At 42.2% G+C, this 26,252-nt stretch overlaps 1 protein-coding gene across 1 annotated transcript in view; it reads right to left on the bottom strand.

Annotated features, from left to right (window-relative positions):
• The window catches only part of FBXO42 (F-box protein 42), a 104,895-nt gene that overhangs the window by 29,371 nt on the left and 49,272 nt on the right, over positions 1 to 26,252 (bottom strand). The window contains exons 2-4 of the mRNA XM_028108354.2: positions 19,411 to 19,678; positions 15,650 to 15,766; positions 6,609 to 6,743 (exon numbers count right to left, since the gene is read on the bottom strand). Coding sequence (XP_027964155.1) covers positions 6,609 to 6,743; positions 15,650 to 15,766; positions 19,411 to 19,660 — 502 coding nt within the window. The 5' untranslated portion in view covers positions 19,661 to 19,678. The remainder of the gene's footprint in view (positions 1 to 6,608; positions 6,744 to 15,649; positions 15,767 to 19,410; positions 19,679 to 26,252) is intronic.

Below are 26,252 nucleotides of genomic sequence, written 5' to 3'. Positions count from 1 at the left end.
AGAATTAAGGTGTTCCCTTAGTACAACACCAGAAGGTGGAACATTCAACTTCCTAGAACCGTCTGGCAAAGACTACAACGTACACAACTGTGCATTCATAATCACCCGCCAGGATTTCCAAAGGATTCTGTTCTGTCCCACCCTCAGCTATTTTATGTGAGTGGTAAAGCAATCAGTAAGAACTTCCACCAGTTCCCACATCTACCCATCCGCCAGCATCTGCAATCACACAACCCTTCCTGTTCCTTTGGATAAACGGTCAATGCTCCCATCCATGGCTAACCCCTCTGCCTTTCTCACGACAGGAGGACACAGCTCTGACAATCCTTCCTCTCCCTCCACACCCATTCCTCCCTCTAGATCATTCCCATCAACATGAATATGCTATACAATCTGTCATCTTAAAAATAAACCTCTCAATTCTACATTCCCTCCACTTAGCATCTCATTTCTCTGCTCTCTTTTACAGCAAAACTTCAAAAACTGTAATGCACTATTTATACTTCCTGTCTTCAATTCCTCTCTTCCCATTGTCTTGAAACCTTTCCAAATACACTTTCATCCTTATCGCTCATCGAAAATACTCTTTACTAATTTTAAGGACAATCCTAAGTCCTCAAATGACTGGACCTCTTCACTGTGTAGGACCTAGCTGATTATCTCCTCTCTCCTGGAAACACTTTCCAGTACGGTGACTTCTAAGATGCCACGTCCTCCTGGCTTTCCCCCACCTCCTTGAGTGTTCCTTTTCTAGTTTTTTGCTGTTTCCCCCTCTCCTCCCTGATCTCCAAATACTGCTATGTCCCAGACTTACCCTCCTCCTCTACTATCTTCACTCACTCCCCTGGCAATCTCACCCTGCCTCGTGGTTTTCAATCCATCCATATGCTAATAACTTCCATTTGACTATCTAGACAAATGTCTCTAGCCTACATGTCTCCCAGAACTCCAGACACATCTCCACCTGGATGTCCAAACGGGTGTTTCAACGCAGTATGGTTCAAATGGCATGTGTCACTTCTGCACTTTGCCAACCTTGACCACCCACACTCTTACCCACCTTAGCTAATGGCAACGCCATTCCTTCCAATGCCCAGGCTGAAAATCCCTACGGCTGTCCCTGACTCCTCTCTCTCATACTCCACATCCAAGCCATGGGCAAACCCTCTTCCCTCTGTCCAATCCATCCAGTTCTTAACGTCCTGACAACACCCTAGTCCCTGTCACCATCATTTCTCGCTTAGATTACTGCTACCACTTCTTAGCTGGCCTCCTCATTGCCACACTTGTCCTCTTACAGTCTTGTCAGAACCCTAAATGACCAGTCACTTCACTCAAAAAAAAAAAGTGAAAAAGCCCCTACAACAGCCAGGAAGTCCTACATGTATGACACATTTCCCTCCATTATTTGCCCAACCCCCTCTGCTAGTATACTCTCCTTTCTTCACCAGATGCTAGTCACACTGATTTGTCATTATCCCTGGACTGTCCCAAGCACACTCCCGCCTCTGGACCTTTGCACTGGATATTCCCTCTGTTTGTAATGTTGTTTCCTTAGATATTCATTCGGTTCACTTCTTTTACCCAATCAAGTCTTTGATCTAATGTTGCCTCCTCTGTGAGGTCTACCCTAGTCACCCCAGCTGCAGTCCCCCTATCCCTGGCCCCCTTACCATGCTATCATTTCGCTTCAGTAGCTTAATCATCTTCTAACATATTATATTACATTGTCATTTATTTATTATTTTTTTAAAAGATTTATTTGAGAGAGAGAGAGAGACCGTGCGCAAGTGTAAGCGGGGGAGGGGCAGTGGGAGAGGGACAAGCAGCCTCCCCCCTGAGTGCAGAGCCCAACACGGGGCTCAATCCCAGGTCCCCAAGATCATGACCCAAACCAAAGTCAGACACTCAACCGACCGAGCCACCCAGGTGCCCAACATTACTTGTCATTTTAAATATCTGTCTTCCCTCATTTGGATTTGATCTCCATTACGAGTGGGATTTTTGTCTGTTTTATTCATTCATGTATCCCCAGCATCTGACACAATACCAGACAGAGTAGGAAATCCATAAATATCTGCTGTCAGAACAAATGAAGGATGAGAGTAGAATTAACCAAACAAAAGGGCGGGCTATGGCGTCATTTAAGGGAAGGCAGGCACTCTATTTTAAATGTCAAACTCTCACAACAACTAATTATGGGATACCACCACTTAAATGTATAAAGAAATCAAAACTTAAACTTCTTCCAAATATGTATTCTCCATTTTAGCAAATGGGCCAAACCTGAAACCTGACTCAGCCTTGACTAACCCTCTCACCCTCACAGAGCCAATCCACCAAGAAGTCCTGTTGATTTTATTATAAAATGTCAGCTCAAATTCATATGCTTCCCTTTCTCTCTACCACTAGGACTCTAGTCCAAGTCATCACTTCCTCTCACCCACACCACTGTGATGGCCTCCTAGCCGGTCTCTGTTTTGTTCTCGTGACTTCTCCAATCCATTTCCTAAATGGCAGCAAAAGTGTTCTTTAAAATGTAAACTGGATAATATCCCTCTGCTTACAATCTCAAAATCTCCCAGACCTTGGGGTGGGAATGAACTGGCCCGTCTACATCCCAACCCCATCTCCACCACTCTAGCCCTTGCTCACCGTGCCACGCCCACAAGGTGTGTCTTCAGGCCCTCGGTGTATGTCCTATTCTTTGCTGTTGTAGGGTCTTTGCACATGTGGTCTCACTCTCTCCACTCATCCTTCAAATCTCAGCAAAGAATGTTGCCTCCTGTTTAAAGTAGCTCTTCCCCTCTTATTCTAACTCATTTCTTGTTTTCTTCATACTTTCTGTTTTTGTTTCTCCCCCAATACAATATAAGCTTCATGAGAGGAGGGGCTACAATATTAGCTGTAGAGGGAGGAGGAGGTACCTCACTGGAAATGCCTGAGAAGCACTAGCTGTAGGAGGGTGTAGCTGTGGTAAGTCTCACTCAGCCGTTTTGTGTGTGTGTGTGTGTGTGTGTGTGTGTGTGTGTGTTTCTTTTTAAGATTTTATTTATTTGGGAGAGACAGAGACTCTAGAGATGGTGAAAGCAGGGAGGAGAGGGAAAAGCAGGCTCCCCGCTGGCCCGGAGCCTGACATGGGGTTCGATCCCAGGACCCTGGGATCATGACCTGAGCCAAAGGCAGACCCCAACCGACTGAGCCACCCAGGTGCCCCTGTTTGTTTGTTTGTTTAAGTAGGCTCCACACCCAACGTGGGGCTAGAACTCACAACCCTGAGATCAAGAGTCACATGTTCTACCGACTGAGCCAGCCAGGCCTCCCGAGGTCTCACTCGGCCATGAGAGCTGTCATTCTAACACTAGTCACTACCACGCTCCCTCCAGATGGAGCACTTACATCATTTCAAAAGGAACTAACAAGGTTTCAGGGGCAAGTCACATGAACTCCCATGGCTATGGACTGAATTGTGTCCTATCAAAATTCATATGTTGAAGCCCTAACACCAATGTGATGGCCTTTGGAGATGGAACCTTTGGGAGATAATCAGGTTTAATGAAGTTATAAGGTTGAGGCCTTTATAATGGGACTAGTGCTCTTATGAAAAGAGGATGAGACACCAGAACTCTATCTCTGCCAGGTGAGGACAGAGCAAGAAGGCAGCTGCCTGCAAGCCAGTAAGACAGCCCTCACCAGCACTGTGACTTTGGACTCCCAGCCTCCAGAACCATGAGAAATAAAGTTGTGTTGTTTAAGCCCCTAGTCTATGCTACTTTGCTATGGCAGCCTGAGTGGGTTAGGACACCACCCAAAATGAGAAGGCTCCAGTCTCACCTGCAGTATCAGCAAATAAACAAGGAAAAAGACACCTGATGCAGTAGCACTCTCCAGAAAGACTCTCCACTCCAAATGAAACTGCCCCCTCCTGCTTGTCTGATGCTCTTCTTCGTACCGCTACACTTTCCCGAAGACTGAACCCTGTTTAGGCTATTGCTTTGAATACTCACTGCTGACGAATGCTCACATGTGAGAAGACTTCACAGCTGGCACCAAAGGGTGGCAGGCACCCTCCGGAGGCTTCAGCCACCTTCCAACCTACCCACCTCCAAGCACTAAAATGGGTGCGTCAGGCACACCAAGGCACATCAACAACTGTGTTTTGTTCAGAAAGACTCACTGATGTTTGTTACGAAGTAATTTTGGTTGGGACTCATGACAGCCGACAGAAACATTTCCTCAGGCAATCTTCCCATGGGATTTCTGCCTGAAGGAGAATCTCATAGCATTCTTTATTAAAAACCAGTGCTTGTTTGTTTAAAAAGGAGACATTTCAAATAGCTGTTTTTCCCCCTTTAAAGCTAGGCTTTAATTGTAGATTCGAGTGAAGTGGCCAGCAGATTCTTTGAGACACTTTGTTAGAAAATTAAACCTTCAGGAGTTTCTATGTTTTATAAAAGGAAATAGTCTAACACCGCATTTTTATTTTTTTGAAAGATTTATTTATTATTATTATTTTTTTAAAAAGATTTTATTCATTCATTTGGCAGAGAGAGAGACAGCAAGAGAGGGAACACAAGCAAGGTGGGAGACGGAGAAACAGGCTTCCCGCCGAGCAGGGAGCCCGACGCGGGGCTCGATCCCAGGACTCTGGGATCGTGACCTGAGCCAAAGGCAGAGGCTTAACGACTGAGCCACCCAGGTGCCCCTTTTTGAAAGATTTATATTTGAGAGAGAGAGCACGCGCATGTGGGCGCGCAAGAGCAGGGGAGAGGGAATGGGAGAGACAGAATCTCAAGCAGATTCCCCACCGAGCACGGAGCCTGATACGGGGCTCAATCCCACGACTGTGAGATCATGATCTCAGACAAAACCAAGAGCTGGATACTTAACTGACAGAGCCACCCAGGTGCCCCTGACATTGTATTTGTAAAGTCAGTTATTTATCTGATACTTCAAAACATAGTCTTAGTGGTTTAAAAGAAAAAAGTCCCATGTCTACCTTACAGGGAGAAATAAGGGAAAATAAGCACAGTAGTTAGCAATGGGTTATGAGGGTCCCACAGTTCAGAGCTTCACTTCTAGAAGAAAGAGCAGTGCTTAGCTCAAATTATCAAAGGCATAAAGCTTGGTTACAAAATAGAGGAAGAGAGTATTAGTATTTTGTGATTGAAATAATCAAAGCTGCTCTGAAATGGGACCTGGACACCAAGTACAGTGGCAACAGGATGCTTAAGCTGAAGAGATAGTCTACATTGTCTACATTTTAGAATCTGTGATCCAAACACTAATCAGTATTACACCAAGTGCAACGGGGACAAAGGGTTAGAAGAAGAAACTCTCCGAAGTACACAATTCTGAGGGCCCTAAAACAGCACCGACTTCCAAAATTTTTAAAAGATTAACACTCGGTCATCTTTCTAATGATTTTAATAAAGAATTTCCTCCATGCAAACCCCAACCCCACCTGTGAGTACCTGCTGTCGGTAGGCTCCTGCCTCCTATGTTTGCCTATTGCAGGGGAAGGAATAGGAGCTTACAGCTTTGGGGGAGCAAAACACAGCGTCGTCTCATACAACAGTTTTAAGTCCCTGGCCTAGACAGTCATAGCAGTCATTACAGAAAAAAAGGTAAGCTAAACTAGCCTTCCCAACCCCCTGGAAAATCGCATCATCTAGTCCCACTCCATATTTGTCCCAGAGAGATGAAGTCACCTGTTCACTGATATAAGGAGAACTGGCTACTGTGCCAGGAAATGAAACTCAGGGCCCTTTCTACTATACCAAGTAGCTCCCCATCTAGTAATCAAAGTAGTAAATCAAGACCTAAATAAGTAAAGCATCTACTCAAGGAAAACCTCAGTTTCCTTAGTCCTAGTGTGAATTCTGACCTTGAAAAGCCAAATGAATGTCTGGGAAAAGCTTGCCAACAAATCTAGTAGAGTACTTTATGCTCAGTGGACTCTTTCTCCATCACACTAGCTCCTTCAATCTTATGGTTATGCCTTTTCAAATTGTCCTGCCTCAAAAGTGCCAAAACAAATCCCCCACCCGCCCCAAGAAAGGTTAGGTCAAAAAGGAGAAAACAGTTTCTTTTTGCTAGAATTTTGGCATAGTGGGGCTGTGCAGTAATGTACCTACTCGAGAATCTTCCCACACTCCTGAGGTGTTAAGAGTAACCAGTAGAGGCATGTTCCATACACTCCCCAAATATCTGAGCTGGCGACAACAAAAGATATTCATTCAGAGATCTTAGCCCTGGGACAACAGCTTCTGTCAGTCAACTACAGTTCTCACGATGCTGTGTTTCTGCTCTTACTTCAACTTCATACCAAAAAGCGTATCACACCAGTGCAAGCACTTGAGAAAACCACACAGATGAATTCACACAGTAGTACAGCAATTCTGGCAGGGCACCAATAGTCAGGATAAAGATTTTTTTTTTCCCCCAAAGACCTTATACAAGCACATTACTTTTGGCATTTACAAAGCAGATCTGACAAAGGGCCTGGGTCCCCAGTACCAGAGACCAAAACCAAAACAGCCAGATAGAATTACCATGCAAAGGGAGTTACCTGGTACGATGGCAAAGATCAGAATTTTATTTCTTACCTGAAGCCAAAGGTCGGATCCACTCCTTGCTATTCAGGTCAAGTCTCCAGAGGTCATTGAAGGCAGCATTGCAGCTGCTCTGGGTACAGCCTCCAAACACATACATAGACTGATTAGCATCGTAATAGCATGCACCTAGAAAGAAAACAATAAGTTCATAGCTGATGTTTAACTCTGAAGCCCCTCTAACACCATAATTATAGCCCATATCTTTCAAAGATCAATTATTTCACTCGTTTTGCAACTCTGTTGCCAGGTACCATCCTTCTATAACCAGCCTCTTGTCTTCAGATTGGTTAATATCACATCACTCTTTATTTTAAGATTTTATTTATTCATCTGACAGAGAGAGAGAGCACAAATGGGGGTAGTGGCGGAGGGAGAAGGAGAAGCAGGCTCCCCGCTGAGCAGGGAGCCCGAGGCGGGGCTTGATCCCAGGACCCTGGAATCACGACCTAAGCCAAAGGCAGACGCTTAACCAACTGAGCCACCCAGTCGCCCCTGGAAATGTTATTTCTGAGCACACTAAGCAAAGTGACAATGTCGTCATCAAATAAGACAGTATCATTCCAGCAAGAGCACACAAGAATTCAGATTAAGGGTGCTTAATGAGTAAAATTTCAGTACAGCTGCATAATTCATCTAAATCTGCATCATTATGGTCTAGGGCTGGGCAGAGTCAGTGATAACAGACGCACTCAGTCCTCCCACTTCTTACCTGCAGCCCTCCTCTGACCGTTTTTGCTTTCAAATGAAACCTGAAGCACATCTTTATATGAAGAAAATGACAGAAGACATTTTTAATCAATGCCATGAAGTAACAGCACATAAAGATCAATGTAGCTCGGGGATCTTAGAAGTAGTACGGTCCCAAAGCAACTGAGAGAAAAGCATGGAAGTTATTAAGTCCCTAGGTGCATCCAAAAGCCACCAACACAGGCTGGTTGGTGCCGAATGGAAAACCAGCTCAGTAACATTTACAAAGCACCAAAGTCTTTCAGAAGAGCCTTTTCAATCAGATGATTATATACGCCTCACTGATGGGCACCATTCCAAAGCAAAAGGGCAAGGACTGTAAGAAGGGCTGGGCTGTTCCCCCAAAACCAGGAGGACCAGAGCCAGAGTTTAGATGAGAGGCACTGCCACCTTGCTTGGCACTAAAAAGCTCATTAAGTCTCTATCCTTTGGAAAAGATGACCCCACTCCTTACAGTCTTGCATTTACCATCTTGGCTCACAGGAAGAGGACCGAGCAAAACTTTCCTTTCCATTCATTTCATGCATACTGGTGGGGGAAAAAAAGACCTCTTAATGTTCATGTGAAACTAGGCTGGAACAGTAAGTGTCCCATATGAGGCAGGGGAAAGGGAAAAGAAGCCTGAAGATTCAATCCACTAGAGCATGGTTTCAGTGATTGGCCAGCTTATTTGTGGGTCTAGTGCAGTTTAGCACACCTCTGTTTGTAAGAACCCTTCTGAACTCTGCCACCACTTACTCACGGTCAGAAAAAGGGAAGTGCCACTGCTATCATTACCTCTGTGATATGCACTAGCTCTGCGAATGACTGTCCTTTTTTTTTCTCAACCCAGCCCGCTTCACAGGCCCTTTAAGGAATCTCTACACTAGGAAGGCCACATCAGAAAACTGCAGGAGTTATGAGGTACTACAAGCAGTGTGTTCCGTCACTTACACTTGGTCATCTCAGCCAGTGGAAGGCAGAGATCCAAATCATCTGACCTCTGACACTGTACGATAATGGAGGTGCAGACTTTTCAAATTAACAAACACTACACAATGGTATATGAAGATTTAAGTGATCTTGCACTTTCCACTAACTTTCTTTGCCTTTGAAAATAATTGCTAATCTATATCAGTTTTAAAATCCATACCGCAACAAGAAAGTCTATTAAGAAGTAACCCTCCCCCACCAAGAAGTAAAATCCTACGAAACTCTACTGCACTGCACTGCTCGTATTTCAGAGTGTTAAGAACTGCAAATAACAATAACAAAAAAAAAAAAAAAAAAGAACTGCAAATAACAAAGGACAGAATTTAGCTGACATTAGACAAACAAAAAGCATAACTGCTGGAACCACTAAAGAAGCTGAGCTTCAATATCTTGGGTCTTCTCATATCTGTCTTCAACTAGCCACTCCAACAAATGGGACTGAAATTTTGAACTGAACCAACTGGTGCCAGGAATGAAAGAACATTCTTTTCCTCTTGGTAACCCATACTTACAGAACAGAAATTAGCAGTGTCCTATGGCTTCTGAAGCCTTAATTTGTGTCCATTATAAGAATGTTTAATAAGACAAATCCATAACTAAGAGAGTCAAGGGCTCATTTATGTCTCACCACTCTTCAAAGATCAAATCTCGGCAGCTGTTTCCTTCATATAGCAAAAGAGCACAGTGCCTTTATTTTTCAAAGAGGTAGCAAACATTCTTCTTCTCTATTTGGATTGAAAACCCAGCCAACAGCTGGGCCCCATGAGGTCCTTGCCACATGTATTTTAATCCTACACTAAAATAAGGCAATCAGTATTTTCCTGCTTCTCTTTGAGCAAACAAAGGTTTCTAGAAGAGGAAGGCACAGCCCAAACTCTGCAAAACTAGCAGGACTGAAATGACAAGTTTCACACACACTGTATTCTCAATGCCTATCAGTTAATTAGCAACAAAGCCTGGAGAGGAAGGGAGTCAATTCAAGCAGCTATGTTTAGAACTCTGATATAATGGAATGAGAAAATAGCCATCATAATAATACACTCAAATATTTTAAGCATCCTATTAAACTTTTGTTTACTGTCTATTTTTATTTAAGACACCTACATGTTGGTATGGGTGGGGGTGGGGAGACCCAACAAGTTCAATGGGCCTTTTAGAAAAACTAAGAATTTAAGCAAATGCCAGTGCTCAAGTGGTCATTTCCCTTTTACCAATGTTCTCCACCCAAACAGCACATTTTCTTTTCAGAACATCTAGACCACTGGGATGTGCCATACAAAAGATATAGTTCACAGTATGAATATTCTGCTAAGAAGTAACATTAGGAATGTTTATTCTAATTGCTAAATCTCTTCAAATTTTCTGAAGTGGTTTGATTGCTCCATGAACAACTATTGCAAGACATCTATTTCCAGTTAATATCTAATAATCCCTACTCAAAGGCAAGTCAAATATTCACATTAACACCCAGCAGGCAAGCAGTTCTTCAGCATCCTGAACACTTGCCTACTGTAGTATAATCCTCTCTAGGGCAAGGTCTCCCAGTTGTTTCATATTTCCTATGATGCCTGGGAGTCACTCAGGCAATGTCCACTGAACTCCAACCTTTGCTCATTCAAACGTTAAATTCTCTTTTGTTTTCCACTTGTTTCCAGGGAAAGGTCCTGAGGCATTTATCCCATGCTTAAAAAGACAACGCTGTCATGTGTCTCAGTCTACAAGCCAGGACAGATTTGATAAGGCCTATAATTACATAACTATGGAACAAGCAAGGCTGGTGATCCAGTTTGGGCCTGCTAGCTACTGCAGGAGCACTACTAGCATGGGTAGGAAATGACCGGACCCTATGTGCAGCCTAGACCTAAACACTAAAAGCATGATGCTGGGGGCTCTAACAGAGCCCTACATCAATCTGAAAAGGACATTCTCTGTTAGTCAAGGTTTCATGATTGTTCATGCACACACCCGCCAAAAAACTAGGAAAACTGGCTTCATTTTGGTCCCAGGCTTCTACACCGGAAAGAAGCTGTACTGATCCATCTTTGTGATACTTAATTTCAAAGAATTCAGTAGATTTCAACTACGAACCACGTGTTGTGAAAGGTACATGGATGTCTAAGACTTGGAACCTGCTTGTCCTCCAGTAGACAACCACTTGTGGAGGAGACATCTTCATCACCCTATCACTTTGCAGTTTAAAAAATATTTTTACAAGTGTTTCCTTGATTAAATTTCCTAGCAACCCTGTGGCATAAACAGAATTTGTTACACACTTTTTACAGATGAGAACACTGGGTTAGAAGAACCAAGGAGGGGTGCCTGGCTGGCTCAGTCGGTGGAGCGTGTGACTCTTGATCGTGAGTTGAAGCCCTATGCTGGGGTGTAGAAATTACTTAAAAAAAAAAATAAAATGTTAAAGGGGCACCTAGGTGGCTCAGTTGGTTGAACGTCTGCCTTCGGCTCAGGTCATGATCCTGGGGTCCTGGGATGGAGTCCTGCATTGGGTTCTCTGCTCAGCAGGGAGCCTGCTTCTCCCCCTGCCTGCTGCTCTGCCCGCTTGTGCTTCCTCCCTCTGTCAAATAAATGAAATCTTTTAAAAAAATTTTGTGAAATAAAAATAAAAAAAGAAGAGCCAAGGAACTTGCTTCTCAAGTTTAAAGTGCTTTCATATTCAGCCTCTCTGAAAGACAATTATGGCGAGAGATGGTAATAAACAGTACGAGAAAGATAAGAAGAGTGTTTTAAGGGGGTACAAGTAGAGGAAGAAAAGAGTTTCATCTCCATGGCAGAAAATCTGAGAGGAGTTTATGAAGAATGTGGCTTTTGGCTTTATCTCTGAGATGGGTGTTAGAGGATGGAACATTTTCGGAACACTTTCAGTCCATTAACAAGGGACAAACAAGTCCATGGACGAAAAAGGAATGAGAGGGAAAGGAAGAAGGCAATAGGGGCATGCAAGCAAGGCCATGAAGTATGGAAGTTTAGGGGCACCTGGGTGGCTCAGTCGTTAAGCATCTGCCTTCGGTTTAGGTCATGATCCCAGGGTCCTGGGATCGAGCCCTGCATCGGTCTCCCTGCTCAGCAGGAAGCCTGCTTCTCCCTCTCCCACTCCCCCTGCTTGTGTTCCCTGTCTCGCTGTGTCTCTATCGAATAAATAAATAAATCTTTATTTAAAAAAAGATCTTATTTATTTATTTGACCGAGAGAGAGAGAGAGTACCAGCAGGAGGAGTGGGAGGGAGAGGGAGAAGCAGGCTCCCGCTGAACAGAGAGCCCGACATGGGGCTCGATCCCAGGACCCTGGGATCAAGACCTGAGCTGAAGGCAGATGCTTAACTGACTGAGCCACCCAGGCGCCCCTAAAATCTTTTAAAAATTAAAAAAAAAAAAAAGTAAGGAAGTTTAAGACATAACAAGGAGTCTCATGTGGGTGGAGCCTAGCTGTGTGAGGATGCAGCAGAGATTTAAGCTGAAAGAGTATGCTGGGGCCTTGAAAGTCAGAGGGAGGGGAAACTTCTGCATGCAGTGTGGAAAGACTGCAGTTTTCTGGCAGAGGAGTGACAAGACTGGTTTGAGGTTACAGACTTGCAGTGGTTCCAGACACAGGCTCCCGTCATTTTAGGCAAGTCCATTCTCTTTGTGTAGGAGCATCCCATTCACTGCAGGACGGCGAACAGTCCTGGCCCTTGCCTACTAAATGCATGCAGTGCTTTCCAGTCAAGCAAATGAACAATGAATGATCTTACATATCCAAATGCCCTTCGAGGTGGCACTGTCCCCAGTTTCAGAGATGGGTGCCAACAGTGTCTAGTGCAGGTTTAGATGAAGAGAGAGAAAAAGAAGACCAGTTAGAAAAGATTTAGGAAAGAAACAATTAGCACATAAACACGAGTAATGGGAAAAATAAGGAAAGATAGAGATTGCAAAAATGGACAGAATCAACAAGATTTGACTTTTGTTGCTGAAGGAAAGAGAAGAACTGAGGATAAATCCAAGAATTCAAGCCTGTGTAACTGAAAGAACGATAATGCCATTAACTAAATTATGGAAAGCAGAACATCTGGGGGCAACTACCAAATACCACCAATAGCTGGCGAGATAGGAAACGTCTGTGTATCTCTGGGGCAGTAGGAGCAAAGAGCTGGAAATGCAGACCTTGATCTCAAGGTGAGTCAGGAATAAGAAATAAAATTGGGCTCTGGGGAGAAACACACAGTAGGAAGAGAAAGGAGCTAAGGAAAGACACTGAAGGAATTCCTGGTTTTCAACCTATTCTGAAAAATGCCCATTTCCGTGTAACCGTCTTCCTTCAGTCTGCCAGTTAGCACACAGAGAGAAAGGGAACAATGAGAGATGCGCTGAGAGGAAACGAGACACAGACACCCCCCCCCCTTTTTAAAGGTTTTATTTATTTATCTGACAGAGAGAGACACAGTGAGAGAGGGAACACAAGCAGGGGGAGCGGGAGAGGGAGAAGCAGGCTTCCCGTGGAGCAGGGAGCCCGATGTGGGGCTCGATCCCAGGACCCTGGGATCATGACCTGAGCCGAAGGCAGATGCTTAATGACTGAGCCACCCAGGCGCCCAGACATAGACCCCTTTTTAAAAAATCTATGGCACCTTTTCTTGCCTTTCAGGTGAAGATACGAAAAAATTTCAAGGTAAAAACACATATCAAAACCCACCAAACTCCGAATTTCTGTGAGCTTACTCACTGTACTTTTCCTCTCCATTTCCCCTTCAAATAACTCTATTTTGTGGTGATGCTCTTTCCAAAGCTGTTAACGGAAAAACATTTTTTTCTTCTCTCATTAGAAAGCTGAACTGTTACTGTGATAATTATTCACCTCTGAATACTTGCCAGTTTGGTTTCTACTTTCCCCAGATTTCCCTCACCTAGGGTTCTAAAGCTACTTGTTTCAAAAAACAATCTGAAAACAGCCTTTGGAAACCCCGTCTCCCCTTGTTATTCCAAATTATCTGTAGGTCACTGAAGTTAACTCCCCCTCAACAATAAATACTGGGCCTAACATGGATTCTTCTGTAATTTCATTAAATATTCTTGGCAAGAATTCATTTACAGTCTGTACTCCTGAAAACATTCAAGACCCTTTGAAAACGATGTCTAAGGGACGAATCCTGGGAAGGGGGAGAGGGGGAAGGGAGGAGGAGGAGGAGGTAGTGATGGTGGTAATAGTACCACTAGTAGCACTGGTTGTACCAGTCTGGGTTTGCAGTATTTTTCAGTAGTTGCTGTTAATGGCTCTTTTCACTATGTTGATGTTTGCACTGATGGTGCAAGAGCAATGCTAGGTAAAACCGCTGCAGCCTGTGTAAGACTCAAGGCAGGGGTATTAAAACAAAACCAGTTCTGACTTCACAGACCCCTAAAAGGGTCTCACCGATGCCCTCCTCCCCAAAAGTCCAGGAATCACACTTTGAGATCCACTGTCTTAGGGGGTTTATAACAGGACAAGTAAAAATAGCTCCTCAAAAGAACTGAAAACACAGGAATAGTCTGGCCTGTTCCTTTGATCTATTTAGACCCAGTTCAAAGATAACAATAAATTATAATTATGGAGTGAACTCTCCTCTGGATATGAGTACAACATATGGTCTGGGGCAGCCAGCCTCCAAGATGGCCTCCGATGGTCCTCACTTCCTGGTATTTACACTGCTGGCCAATCTCTGTGTGACCAATAGAACCAAGCAGAAAAGTTGGTATTCACTTCAGAAAGGGGCTGGAAAAGACACCATGGCTTCTGTCTTGGTATCTGTCTCTTTCTCTCAGTTCATTCATTCTGTGGGAAGCCAGCTACCAAGTAATTAGCAGCTCTATGCAGAGGTCCAAGTCCTAAAGAACGGAAGCCTCCTGTCAACAGTTACTTGAGTGGGGTTGGCAGCAGATCCCCTGGGCCCCAGTCAAGCCTTCAGGTGACTACAGCCCTGGCTGACAGACTGATTGCAAGCTCATCAGGGACCCAGGGCCAGCTAAAGCACTCCAAATTCCTGGCCCTCAGGAACTCCGTAAGATAAGAAATGTTTTAAGCTGCTAAGTTTTGGGGTTAATTCTTATGCAACATGAATAACCAATACACTCTCCTTCTCCTCAAGAGTTCAAAATATATACACTTATCATGATGAGCACGGGGTGATTTACAGAATTGTAGAATAACTACGCTGGACACCTGAAACTAATTAACTATACTGGAATTAAAATTAAAAACTTAAATTAAAAAAAAGAGTTCAAAATTAGTATTAGTATCAAAGAGTATCAAAATTAGTATTCCAGACAAAAACACAGGCTCAGAACAGGAAAAACTTTTCTATGAGCTAAAGAGTTGAGAGGTTTCATGAGGGAGCTAGAACTTCAGCTGAGTCTTCAAGGAAAGGCAGGCTTCAGCTAAGTGGATGGGAATACTGAAGCAAGGAAGAAACCGGTACAGCAAAGTGACAGCCTGAAAGAGGAGAGCTCCTGGGAGAAGCTGGGAGATGAAGGAGTAAATCTGGACACAGATCAAATTAAAGAAGGCTCTGAATATAACACTAAGTTTAGCTTTTATCTTGTAAGCAAAGGACAGGTACTGAAGCTTTTTGAACAGGGAAGTAATATAATTAAAGCTGTAATTATGAGAAACTTCCTAAGAGTCCCCCTCCAATGACCTTTCTTTATGCAGAACTATTAATAATACACCTTTACTGGCCTAAGATATACCACATCTCATTCTGATGAAGGTATGAATCTCTAATAGAATAAAATGGTGTCTACAAAAATAAATTAAAATGGAGAGTCAATTCTAAAATAATTTTTAAAACTCTAAATTACATCCAAATTGCCAGAGCATTTATAATTTTACTATTTAAATTTGTATTTATAGTTAATACCCTTCATGTTCAAAATTTTTGTATGACCCCAGTCAAAATCAGTATTTTCTAAACATATACTATGTTAAAATAAAGAATTATCCTAAGACTTACTGCTAAACTCTGGCTACTCTGGAAGTAGGATCTCAGAAATACCCTCATGCACTCCTTTCCTTTGTTTTCCTCTGACATGATGTCAGATGTTCAAGTCTAAGATAATACCTTGACCTCTTTGGAGCAGATACTAGAAAAATCCAAATATAAAATTATACCAAGGTACCTACACTGTACCTAGGCTCACAGCCTTCCCTGATTCTAATTATAAAATTAATATAAATCCTCATTTTGCATTCATGTCATTAAAAAGTCAAACAAAATACATGCTTCCAAAGTAATTTTTAGAAATACGACCACAGGCAGGGTGGCCTCTGCTCTCACGGTGAATACTTACTGTGTGAGAACCGCTGAGTGATCGGGGTTCCAGGGTAAGGGTACGTCCGACTCTCCCACTGAATGTGTCCTTCCTGGACAGCCTTTATGAAACCATGATAACACTGGTGGGCTACACCTAAAGACAAAAAAAACAAAGGCCTCAGCCTGGATACTTCACTTTTCAATCAAATTATTAAAACTGCATCTACTGGGGCGCCTGGGTGGCTCAGTCGTTAAGCATCTGCCTTCGGCTCAGGTCATGGTCCCAGGGTCCTGGGATCGAGCCCCGCATCGGGCTCCCTGCTCTGCGGGAAGCCTGCTTCTCCCTCTCCCGCTCCCCCTGCTTGTGTTCCCTCTCTTGCTGTGTCTCTCTCTGTCAAATAAATAAATAAAATCTTAAAAAGAGAAACAAAACTGCATGTACTAACTGTCTTATCACTTTCATAAGACCTAAGTTTCTTAGTGGAACTCCAAATTTCTCTGATTTTTCAAAGAAAGAAAACAGAATTTCAAAACTAGAAGATCCAATCCTTCTACTTTACCAGGGTTTAGGGAGGTTAAATGTTACAAAGCTCAAGGTTACAAAATTAGCTCGCACTGTAACTGCTCTTTACATCGCATGATGAGGCAACACATTATAATAACTGGTAGGGGCGCCTGGCTCAGGCAGTAGAGCGTGCAACTCCTGATCCTGGGGTCATGTGTTTGAATCCTATAATGGGCGTAGAGTTTACTTTAAAAAATAAATAAATAAATAAAAATAGTATAAAATTAAAACAATTGGTATTATTTACTCCAAAGCAAAGGGGCTGGGGAATAATTTAGCTTTATGAGAAAGAGCATGGTAAAACTGTCTGGAATGTAAATTACAGGCATTCATAAATATCTATGGTTAAACCATGGCAACCAAATATATTCCATCTTAAACAAAGAGATTATTAGCTTACAGGGAATTATGAAATGATGAATTTACAACTAAGGAAAGCTGTTTTTTAAAGGTAAGAGCTTTTACTACAATGGTGGATACGTGTCATTATACATTTGTTCAAACCCACAGAATGTGCACCCTAATGCAAACTGTGGACTTGGGGTGATGATATGTCCATGAGGTTCATCAACTATAACAAATGGACCACTCTGGTGGGGAATGTTGATAGTAGGGGAGGCTGGGATTTGGGGAGGACAGGGGGTATATGGGAAATCACTGAATTTTCTGCTCAATTTTGCTGTGAACCTAAAACCACTCTAAAAAATACAGTCTATTTTTTTTTTTTAAGTGAGAGCTTCATGTTTCTGGAACAATCTATCTTTTTAACTCATGAAATGATTATCTTATTTCAAAGAGCAACATTCTGAATGAAGAGAATAACAAATTATGTTACACTTTGAAAGAACATATCATTTAAAAAATTTTTTTTTGAACATATCATTTTTTAATTCATATCACCTTAGTGGATCCTTAAACGGGATCAGAGTACTTATACATGTTTTCTAAAGACGATTACTATCTCTTGGCTGAACTCACAATTAAAGATTAAATATTAAGGGGTGCCTGGGTGGCTCAGTCATTAAGCATCTGCCTTCAGCTGAGGTCATGATGCCACGGTCCTGGGATCGAGCCCTGCATCGGGCTCCCTACTCAGCGGGAAGCCTGCTTCTCCCTCTCCCATTCCCCCTGCTTGTGTTCCCTCTCTCGCTAGCTCTCTCTCTCTGTCAAATACATAAATAAAATCTTTAAAAAAAAAAAAGAATTAAATATTAAGGGGTGCCTAGGTGGCTCAGTCGGTTAAGCGTCTGTCTTTGGCTCAGGTCATGATCCCAGGGACCTGGGATCGAGCCCCACATCGGGCTCCCTGCTCAGCAGGGAGCCTGTTTCTCCCTCTGCCTCTGCCCCCCAGCTCGTGCTCTCTCTCTCTCTCTCTCTCCCATATAAAGATATAAAATCTTGGGGCACCTAGGTGGCTCAGTCATTAAGCATCTGCCTTCGGCTCAGGTCATGATCCCAGGGTCCTGGGATCGAGCCCGACATTGGGCTCCCTGCTCAGCGGGAAGCCTGCTTCTCCCTCTCCCACCACCCCTGCTTGTGTTCCCCCTCTCGCTGTGTTTCTGTCAAATAAATAAAATCTTTAAAAAAAAACTTAAAAAAAAAAGAAATATTAAAAAGACACAGCCACTCAATGTGTGACAGCACTGCCAATTATACATTGATGAAGAAAGTAACACAGATTTATAAACACTGAAATGAGGTAAGGCAGCAAGGAATAAAAGACAGATACTTAATGATAGAAAAGGACAGGGGGGAAAATGTCTTGGCAGTGACTTACTTCCCCCAGAAGATTTAAGACTGTGAGTACTAGGTTAGGGGTAAGAATGCCAAATAAAACTAAGAATAAATTCATATATTTGATTTGATCACAGTCCCTCATCTGTGATTCTTCCACTTCTATTTTAGAGATGAAATCATCTACTTCCACAGGGTAGGCAGCCAGTCTCTCCTGGAGAGTCCATTAAGTCTACAAATAGAAGCAGGCTGTGCACACCAGTATTACCAGTTGTGAGCAACTGACCTCACAGTAACAGGGCCTAGCAAGCAGTTTCAACACAGCTGGTCTTCAGTCTTCAGGCTGGAGTCTGAGCAATTGACAACGACCCCATGCCTCACGAGAACCACCCTGATGAAAAGATTTTAAGACTCAGTCTGATCTAAAGGTTTTTCTGTCATAACTCTGTTCCCACCAGGAAAGAACAAATTGATACAACCCTTGCTTTGACCAAAGATTATTCAACTGGCCTGATTATCTTCATTTAAAAAATGGGCCCTTTCCACTTAAAATGTAATGAAGCCAAGGGGCACCTCGGTGGCACAGTCGGTTGAGTGGCCGACTGTTGGTTTCGGCTCAGGTCATGATCTTGGCATCGTGGGATCAAGCCTTTCACCAGGCTCTCACGCTCAGGGTGGAGTCTGCTTAGGACTCTCTCTGCCCCTCCCCTCCCCTCCCCTCCACTCTGTCTCTCTCTCAAATAAATAAATAAATCTTAAAAAAAAGTAATGAAGCCAATTAACTATCCATTAATTAAAAATACAGCACACCTAGTAACTACAACAGTTGGCCAAAGTTGAAATCTTGATTAGAAATGATGGACAAACAGGAGAAACTCATTTTTAAATGTAAAAGATATGCACAGGGCCTGTACTGCTTGAGAGAAAATTAAGCAGTAAATGCTTGCACAATCCCACATTTGCCACAATTAGCTACTTTAAGAAACAAAATGATACCCTCATAAAGTACATGGACTCGGAAGCCAGACTGCCTGAATGCGAACCTTTGCTCCCCCATTTGCTACCTGTGTGACCTTGGGTAAATTACTTAACTATGCCTCACACTCTGTTTCTTCACCTGGTCCAGAGTCTGCCGTGAGGACAGGAAAGCAGTCACTACACTGCCCGACAACAGTGAGAGGTATATTAACATTCATCATACCGTTACTCCATATCCATCCCTGCTTCTCCAGTTCTAGAACAATACGATTTACCAGATCAACGCTGAGAATATGCAGAAAAAGAATCTTCGTTTTAAAATTGCAAGTTGGATTAAATATCACAAAATTCAGGATGTTCATAAAACTAACCAGGATTAAGAGAAAAGGAAAACGTACAGAGTTAATGTCTCACACTAAATTTTAGAACATAACACATTTAAGGGAGAAAGGGGAAAATGAAAGTTCAAAAATAAATCATTAAAACAGATTTTAAATAAGCCCTTCCGCTGTCCCCAGTACCTTTGATGAGTCGGTACCACTGTTTGCAGACAAGGGCCGCGGTTTTGTGCTCCTGGTACGGCGAGAGGAAGGATAGGATATACTCCAAAACCTCCTCTGGCAGCTCAGACATGGACCTGTTAGGTCTCGTCTCCTCAGCCTCCAGCGCCGGGCGGGGCTCCTCCTCCTGCTCCATTGTCCCTTCCAGCAGAGCTTCTTCTTGGTCCACAGCCATGAAACTGTCATCTTCACTGTCCGAGGAGCTGGCCATGACATTCCACTCAAACACCTTCGGTGGGAAATGAACAAACATCAGGATACACTGTCAGAAGCTCTGAAACAACTCAGGTACACACGTCTAAGCAGCACATGATTTCTTTTAGACCCTCAGTGAAATCTGTTCCTCGGTACTTGCCCACACTAACTGTGAGCCACCCCCATTTGACAGATAGAGTATCTGTTCAAATACCAAGCCCATCCCAAATATCTAACAAATCCCTAAAGGCTTCTGATTGTATTTTTTCTCTCTGCTGTAAACCAGAATGACTGCTGAGTTCCAGTATAACCATAAAGCTGGAAGATTGTTCTGTAACAGCTACTCTAAGGCAAGTTTCTGACTGACAGACAGCAAAGGGGACAGCAACTAGATTCCCTTGGCATGATTCAAGACCTCAAACTTCAAAGGAAAAACAAACTGTGGGTCCTATAAAGAGTAGTAAGAACACTCTGAGAATGCGGATTAAGAAAAGTTTTTCTAGCTTCTATACAATTCACTTAAGAGGAAAACAAATGTTCCTAGAATAGGCTTAACTAGCTAAAATATCACATATAAGGCAATATTTATATTAGAAAGCATCAAAACAGATCCAAGGAGTAAAAAAACAATATTTATGCCCATCAATAACATAACAGATATACTATGGTACATTCACACAATGAAATTAACACAGTGGAATACAGCAAGGAACTACAGACACCCACACAGATAAATCTCTCAAACATAATACTGAGCAAAAGAATACAGAAGAGTACATACTACATGACCATGCTTATATCAAATTCACAACTAGGCAAAATTAATTCATGCTATTGCAAGTGAGTGCTGCAGGGGTGCTGGTAAAGTTGTTTCCTGACTGGGTAATGGTTACACGGATGTGTTCAGTCTGTGAAAAATCCACCAAGATGAGTACTTAATGTTTAATGCACTTCTTTCTCTAAAGCTTACCAAAATGAGCCATTATCAACAGTTACCTCTCGTGAAGGTAATTAATTTTAAAAAATCATTATGGATGATTTTTTTTTTTTAAAGATTTTATTTATGACAGAGAGAGACACAGCGAGAAAGGGAACACAAGCAGGGGGAATGGGAGAGGGAGAAGCGGGCTTCCCGTGGAGCAGGGAGCCCGATGCGGGGCTCGATCCCAGGACCCTGAGATTATCATCTGAGCCGAAGGCAGACGCTTAACGACTGAGCCACCCAGGTGCCCTATTATGGATGATTTTCAACTTCTTTTTCTATATTCCCTAAATTTTCTAGAAAGAGCACAAAATATGTTAAAATACACACATAGAAGCAGGCAACTCATTTATATCATTCTTCTGATGTTTCACGCAAAGCCTGAGATAAAGACAGTAAAATGAAGGGAATAGGGTGATTTATGTAAGAAGTGTGTCACAGGTTCGATTCTCCAGGAAGCAAATGCTAAAAAAACAAAAATTAGGAATGAAAAAAGATTTAAGGTGGGGAACTCTTGTGAGAAGAAAAAAAGAGGAAGCAGGACTGAGCAGGAGGAACACAGCTCAATGTACCCCTGACAGGGCCTGTCCAACAGAGCTCAGGAACAAGGATAGCCAGTTAGGGGGCTCCACTACTGGGCTCATCTATAATTGCTCTGCTCTGGCTGGGGGCTGCTCCAAAGCTGAGGCCCACCCTGAAGGGACTAAGGGATTTCTTCAGTTATACTCCTTACAGATGGGCAGGAAGTCCTTTCTTGAAGGGACATCTGAGTTCATTTTCTTATTTTCTAATACATCTATTCTCCTTGCCCATACACATCTACCCAGATCACTCACAGGCCATTCATCTTAAAATTTCCAGCATTCCCTCTAACACTGATGCAAAGAATTAAAAATAATGGGAAGAGAAAAGTAATCTTGAAATATACTTGTGGCTTTGAGAAAGATCTGAAATGTTCCAGGGATGCCTAGCTGGCTGTCAGTAGGGCATGCAACTTTTGATCTTGGGGTTGTAAGTTCGAGCCCCACATTGGGCACAGAGATTACTTAAAATACATACATACATATATATATATATATATATATGTATAAGAGAGAGAGAGAGAGAGAGAGAGATCTGAAATGTTCCAAAAGATGAGGGGGGTGGGGAGAGCAAAGAACAGAAACTTTCCCCCCTCATTTCTACCATTCCTGTAATTTATATACAAACTATGTACAACATCTTAAAAACTGGAAGAAGGATCACATTAAGGAAAATGAAAAAATGCATTAGCTCATAAAGTCGCTTCCAAGAAACTCATATATCAAATTAGTTCTTGATATTGCAATGTGTCCTAGCAAAGTGGCTGCTAGAATCTTGATGATGGTGAACAATAGGTGGCTAACTGGAAGTAGTGGAGTAGCCTAAGTTCTCCTAGCTGGAGGAGGAGGGACAGCAGAGGAAAGGTGGCAGCAATCCCCTCCATTCCCCAAAAGTAGGTTTACTGTAATTGTATTAAATTATCCTAGATAGTTACCCCCACCTTGGGTGAGCTGTTTTTCCACATGCTTAACTCACTAAAGGAAGGCCTTTCCATTTCCAGCCCTAACTCCTACCCTAAAGAGTAATCATATAAAATATAAAACAAAAATAAAATTTTTTTTTTCTGGCAAAAAAAAAGGTACTTTTTACTACTGGGAAAAAATTACTTCCCATATTCCCTCTTATTCTTTCCCCTGTAAGTTATCATTTCTCACTTCCCACTGGCTATCTTCCCTAATTTGTTGACTTTCTCATATTTTTAACCCCCACTCAGCACGCTGAAATTCACTAGGGAAAAGAATCCAAAGAAACAGATTCCTTGGGGCGCCCGGGTGGCTCAGATGGTTAAGTGTCTGCCTTTGGCTCAGGTCATGATCCCAGGGTCCTGGGATCGAGCCCCACATCAGACTCCTGGCTCAGCGGGGAGTCTGCTTCTCCCTCTCCCTCTGCCTCTCTCCCTGCTCATGCTCTCTCTCTCTCTCTCTCTCTCTCTCTCTGTATCTCTGTGTCTCAAGTGAATAAATAAAATCTTAAAAAAAAGAAAAAGAAACAGATTCCTTGAGTTTGGCTGCATCTTCCACATTTGAATTACACATCAAATCTCAAATACAGTTGTTCCTTTACTCAAAAGCTTGACAGATTGTGAGGCTAGGGTCTTCTTCAGAACAAACTAAATCAGTAAAGGCTGCAAGAGCTTATTTATAGAATACTATTTTTTCCCCAAGCAAAATAAATGTTTGGCCCAATAAAACAACTTCTTAATCCCTTCCCAAATCTTCTCAAAGTACAATTAGCAAGCAAACATAAAGGGACTCACACTTTTGTATACCCAGTTTTAGGTTATTCTCCCAGTCAACCATTTCTCTGTCCACAAAAGCATCAAACCTGATGCTCCTGAGGCATGTTTGCAAACTTGGCCCTGAGCAAAGATGCCAATGAGAACACACAGGGATAGGCTCAGATGCGATTCCTCTGTAATTACACGCCCAGTACCAATTTGCACAGTCCTTCATTTTCACTTCCATGATTAGGTAATGAAATCATCACTCATATTCCCACAGGATATGGAGGCATTCTGAAACAGTTTTTGTTTTCTTCATGCCAAAAGAAGCCCTACAAAACAATTCGCATGTAATTGTTGTTAACTCACTGAATGTGGTTTTCATGAAAGTCTTTTTTTTTTCCAAGATCTTATTTTTTTTTAAGATTTTATTTATTTATTTGACAGAGAGAGAGACAGTGAGAGAAGGAACACAAGCAGGGGGAATGGGAGAAGGAGAGAAGCAGGCTGCCCAAGGAGCAGGGAGCCTAATGCGGGGCTCGATCCCATCATGACCTGAGCTGAAGGCAGACACTTAACGAATGAGCCACCCAGGCGCCCCTCAAGATCTTATTTCTTAAGTAATTTCTACACCCAATGTGGGGCTCCAACTTACAACCATGAGATCAAGAGTCACAGCCTCTACAGACTGAGCCAGCCAGGCGCCTCAGTTTTCCTGGTCTTTATTATTTTTTTTAAGTAATCTCTACACCCAATGTGGGGCTCGAACCCACAACCCTGAGATCAAGAATCACATGCTCCACTGACTGAGCCAGCCAGGCATCCCATCATGAAGTCTTTAAGAGAAATCTTCCTCACCCTTCACATTTGTGTTAGACCTTCTTAGTTTCCTCAAGTTTTTGGGAGAAACCACAAACTAAAGTCATTTACTGGAATCTGAGCTCCTTGAGGGCAGAGACCATGTCTAGCCATCTTCTCTTGCTAGAACTAGAAATGCAAATGAGCACAAGGTCTACTGAAATTTCTACTCACACCACCCTTGTGCTGACTTTGCATTATTTTATACTAGGAATTACATCATCAGTATATCCGAGAATAGCAGACCCTACCCTTATATGTCACTGGATGCTGCCAAGATATTTCATTGGTCAGAATGAACATATCTCTCTGGTTCCTTGAATTTTGACCTTTTAAGGTGTACACTGGCCTGAGAGTCTGCACCAGACTCTGGAGCCATACCCAATGAACTTTTGCTGGGTCAAGATGGGCGGTACTAAAGAAACCATTTATTTGGCCCAGTGGTACCACTACTATACTATACTATATATAGTATACTACGAGACTACATCCAACTAAATACAAATTACTTTTAAAAATCCAAATACCTTGGGGCGCCTGGCTGGGTCAGTTGGTAAAGCATGTGACTCTTGATCTCAGAGAGCTCAAGAAACACCCACACTGGGCATAGAGCTTATTTAAAAAACAAAAATCCATATACCTTGCCCATCTGAAGTATAAATTAAGTTTAAGATTTTGAGACAAGGAGATTTGGCTACTGTTTCTACCTGTAACACTGTGTGACCCAGGATAGGTCACACAGAACAACATGGGAAAACCTCTTTACTCTAAGTAATGAAAATTCCCTACCTACTTTATAAAGATTCTGTAAAGGTAGCAGATATCAACAAACTACTCTGAACTCCTTGGAGGAAACTGATTACCTTGTGAAGAGTTAAAATCAATTCAAAGAAATTCAGGATGGGAATGAAACTGTTATCCACATACAAGTTTTTACCAGATCCTAGTACAATATTTGATTAACTGTGCCTTTGATTTCTGTACAACTAGACATCTGACAATCCTCTTGGAGTACACGTCTTTATGAAAATCAAAATACACTTCACTAAAAGAAAGTTGAAGATTTAAAATGCAATCAAGATTATTCTTCACAATTTCAAAAAGCTAAAAAAAAAATGCAATACGGGAACCTCTCAGTGACAGTAAGATAAAGCACTGAGACTTCACTGAAGAACATGTGGCTGGACTGAATGGAAAAGCACCCACAGTTATCCCTCAACATGAGGGCTTCTGAGGCTTCAGGAGCAAAGCAGCAACCTTGCACAGATGTCAGCGTGAACTCATGAAGTTACCCACTTCAGCAGCACTCATGTTAGCTAAAAGGTATTGAATACACTCTTGAAAATATAAAATACGGTTAAATGAAGACCACAATATGATTCAATCTAAGATGATAACAAGCCTTCTTATTAATATACCACATTATCATTGTACTAAGTCAAATGAAAAAGTTATAGAAAATGGTAAAATATAAATTTCTACCTTACGTCATGCATTCAACAAATATCAATGGGACATTTACTATACGTGAAAATACTGTGCTTACATCCCATGCGAGTGAAAAAGAAGAGGACATGCCGGGGCTCCTGGGTGGCCAAGTCAGTTAAGCGTCCGACTTTTGGTTTTGGCTCAGGTCATGATCTCATGGGTCGAGGATCAGGCCCTGTGTGGGCCTCCATGCTCAGCGGGGAGTCCGCTTGAAGATTCTCTCCCTCTGCCCCTGTCCTCACTCGCACACATGTTCTCTCTCAAATAAATACATAAATCTTAAAAAAAAAAAAAAAGAAAAAAGAGAATATGCCACTATTTCCTCTCAAGGACATTAACCTGGTAAGAGCCAAAGACACATAAATAATGAATACTAACACAGGACAGACCTGTGGTACAAACAAGAAGCTTTAGCAATTCAGGAAAGGAGGAGATGGCTTCCAACTAGTCTGATCAGGAAATTACACAAAGGCAAGCATTTCCACGTTGAAGAAAAAGTAGGAATTCAGAGAATGAAATGGGAGAAGGTGGAGGGATAAAGATCTTCAAATTACTATCTCTTGAAATGATATTCTTTGCTACTTATGGAATTACCTTTAGGACAAAGGGAAAACCTATTTTTTATTCGATGGGTGTTTTACCATTTGCACGCACTACTTAATATTTTACCTACATTAACAGAAGCTCAAATCTGAAGATTCCTTAGTTCCTCACAGTCAATGTTTTGACAAAGTCTAGAAATAGAATCATTTGGCATTAACTACTGTTGCTATTAGCAAACTGTGAGCTATTTTGACAAGCAAATTCAGAGTTGTTTCTATAAAGCATTCCAAACCTAGTAAGAGATATCAGCTGCGGTAGTGGTTAACTTCATCAATGTGTTATCTAATTAAGACTCACTTTAATGAAATTGAAAAATATTTTGCCAAACTACCCACTTAGAATACTTTTATCTTTACAATGACTGATACTAAATGA

The sequence above is a fragment of the Eumetopias jubatus genome, unplaced genomic scaffold, assembly GCF_037043125.1.
Source record: "Eumetopias jubatus isolate StellerSeaLion01/CBP00866 unplaced genomic scaffold, mEumJub1_p1.0 scaffold_4, whole genome shotgun sequence".
Lineage (NCBI taxonomy): Eukaryota > Metazoa > Chordata > Mammalia > Carnivora > Otariidae > Eumetopias > Eumetopias jubatus.
Note: the sequence above shows the minus strand (reverse complement) of the source record. Positions and strands in the feature narration are given on the sequence as shown.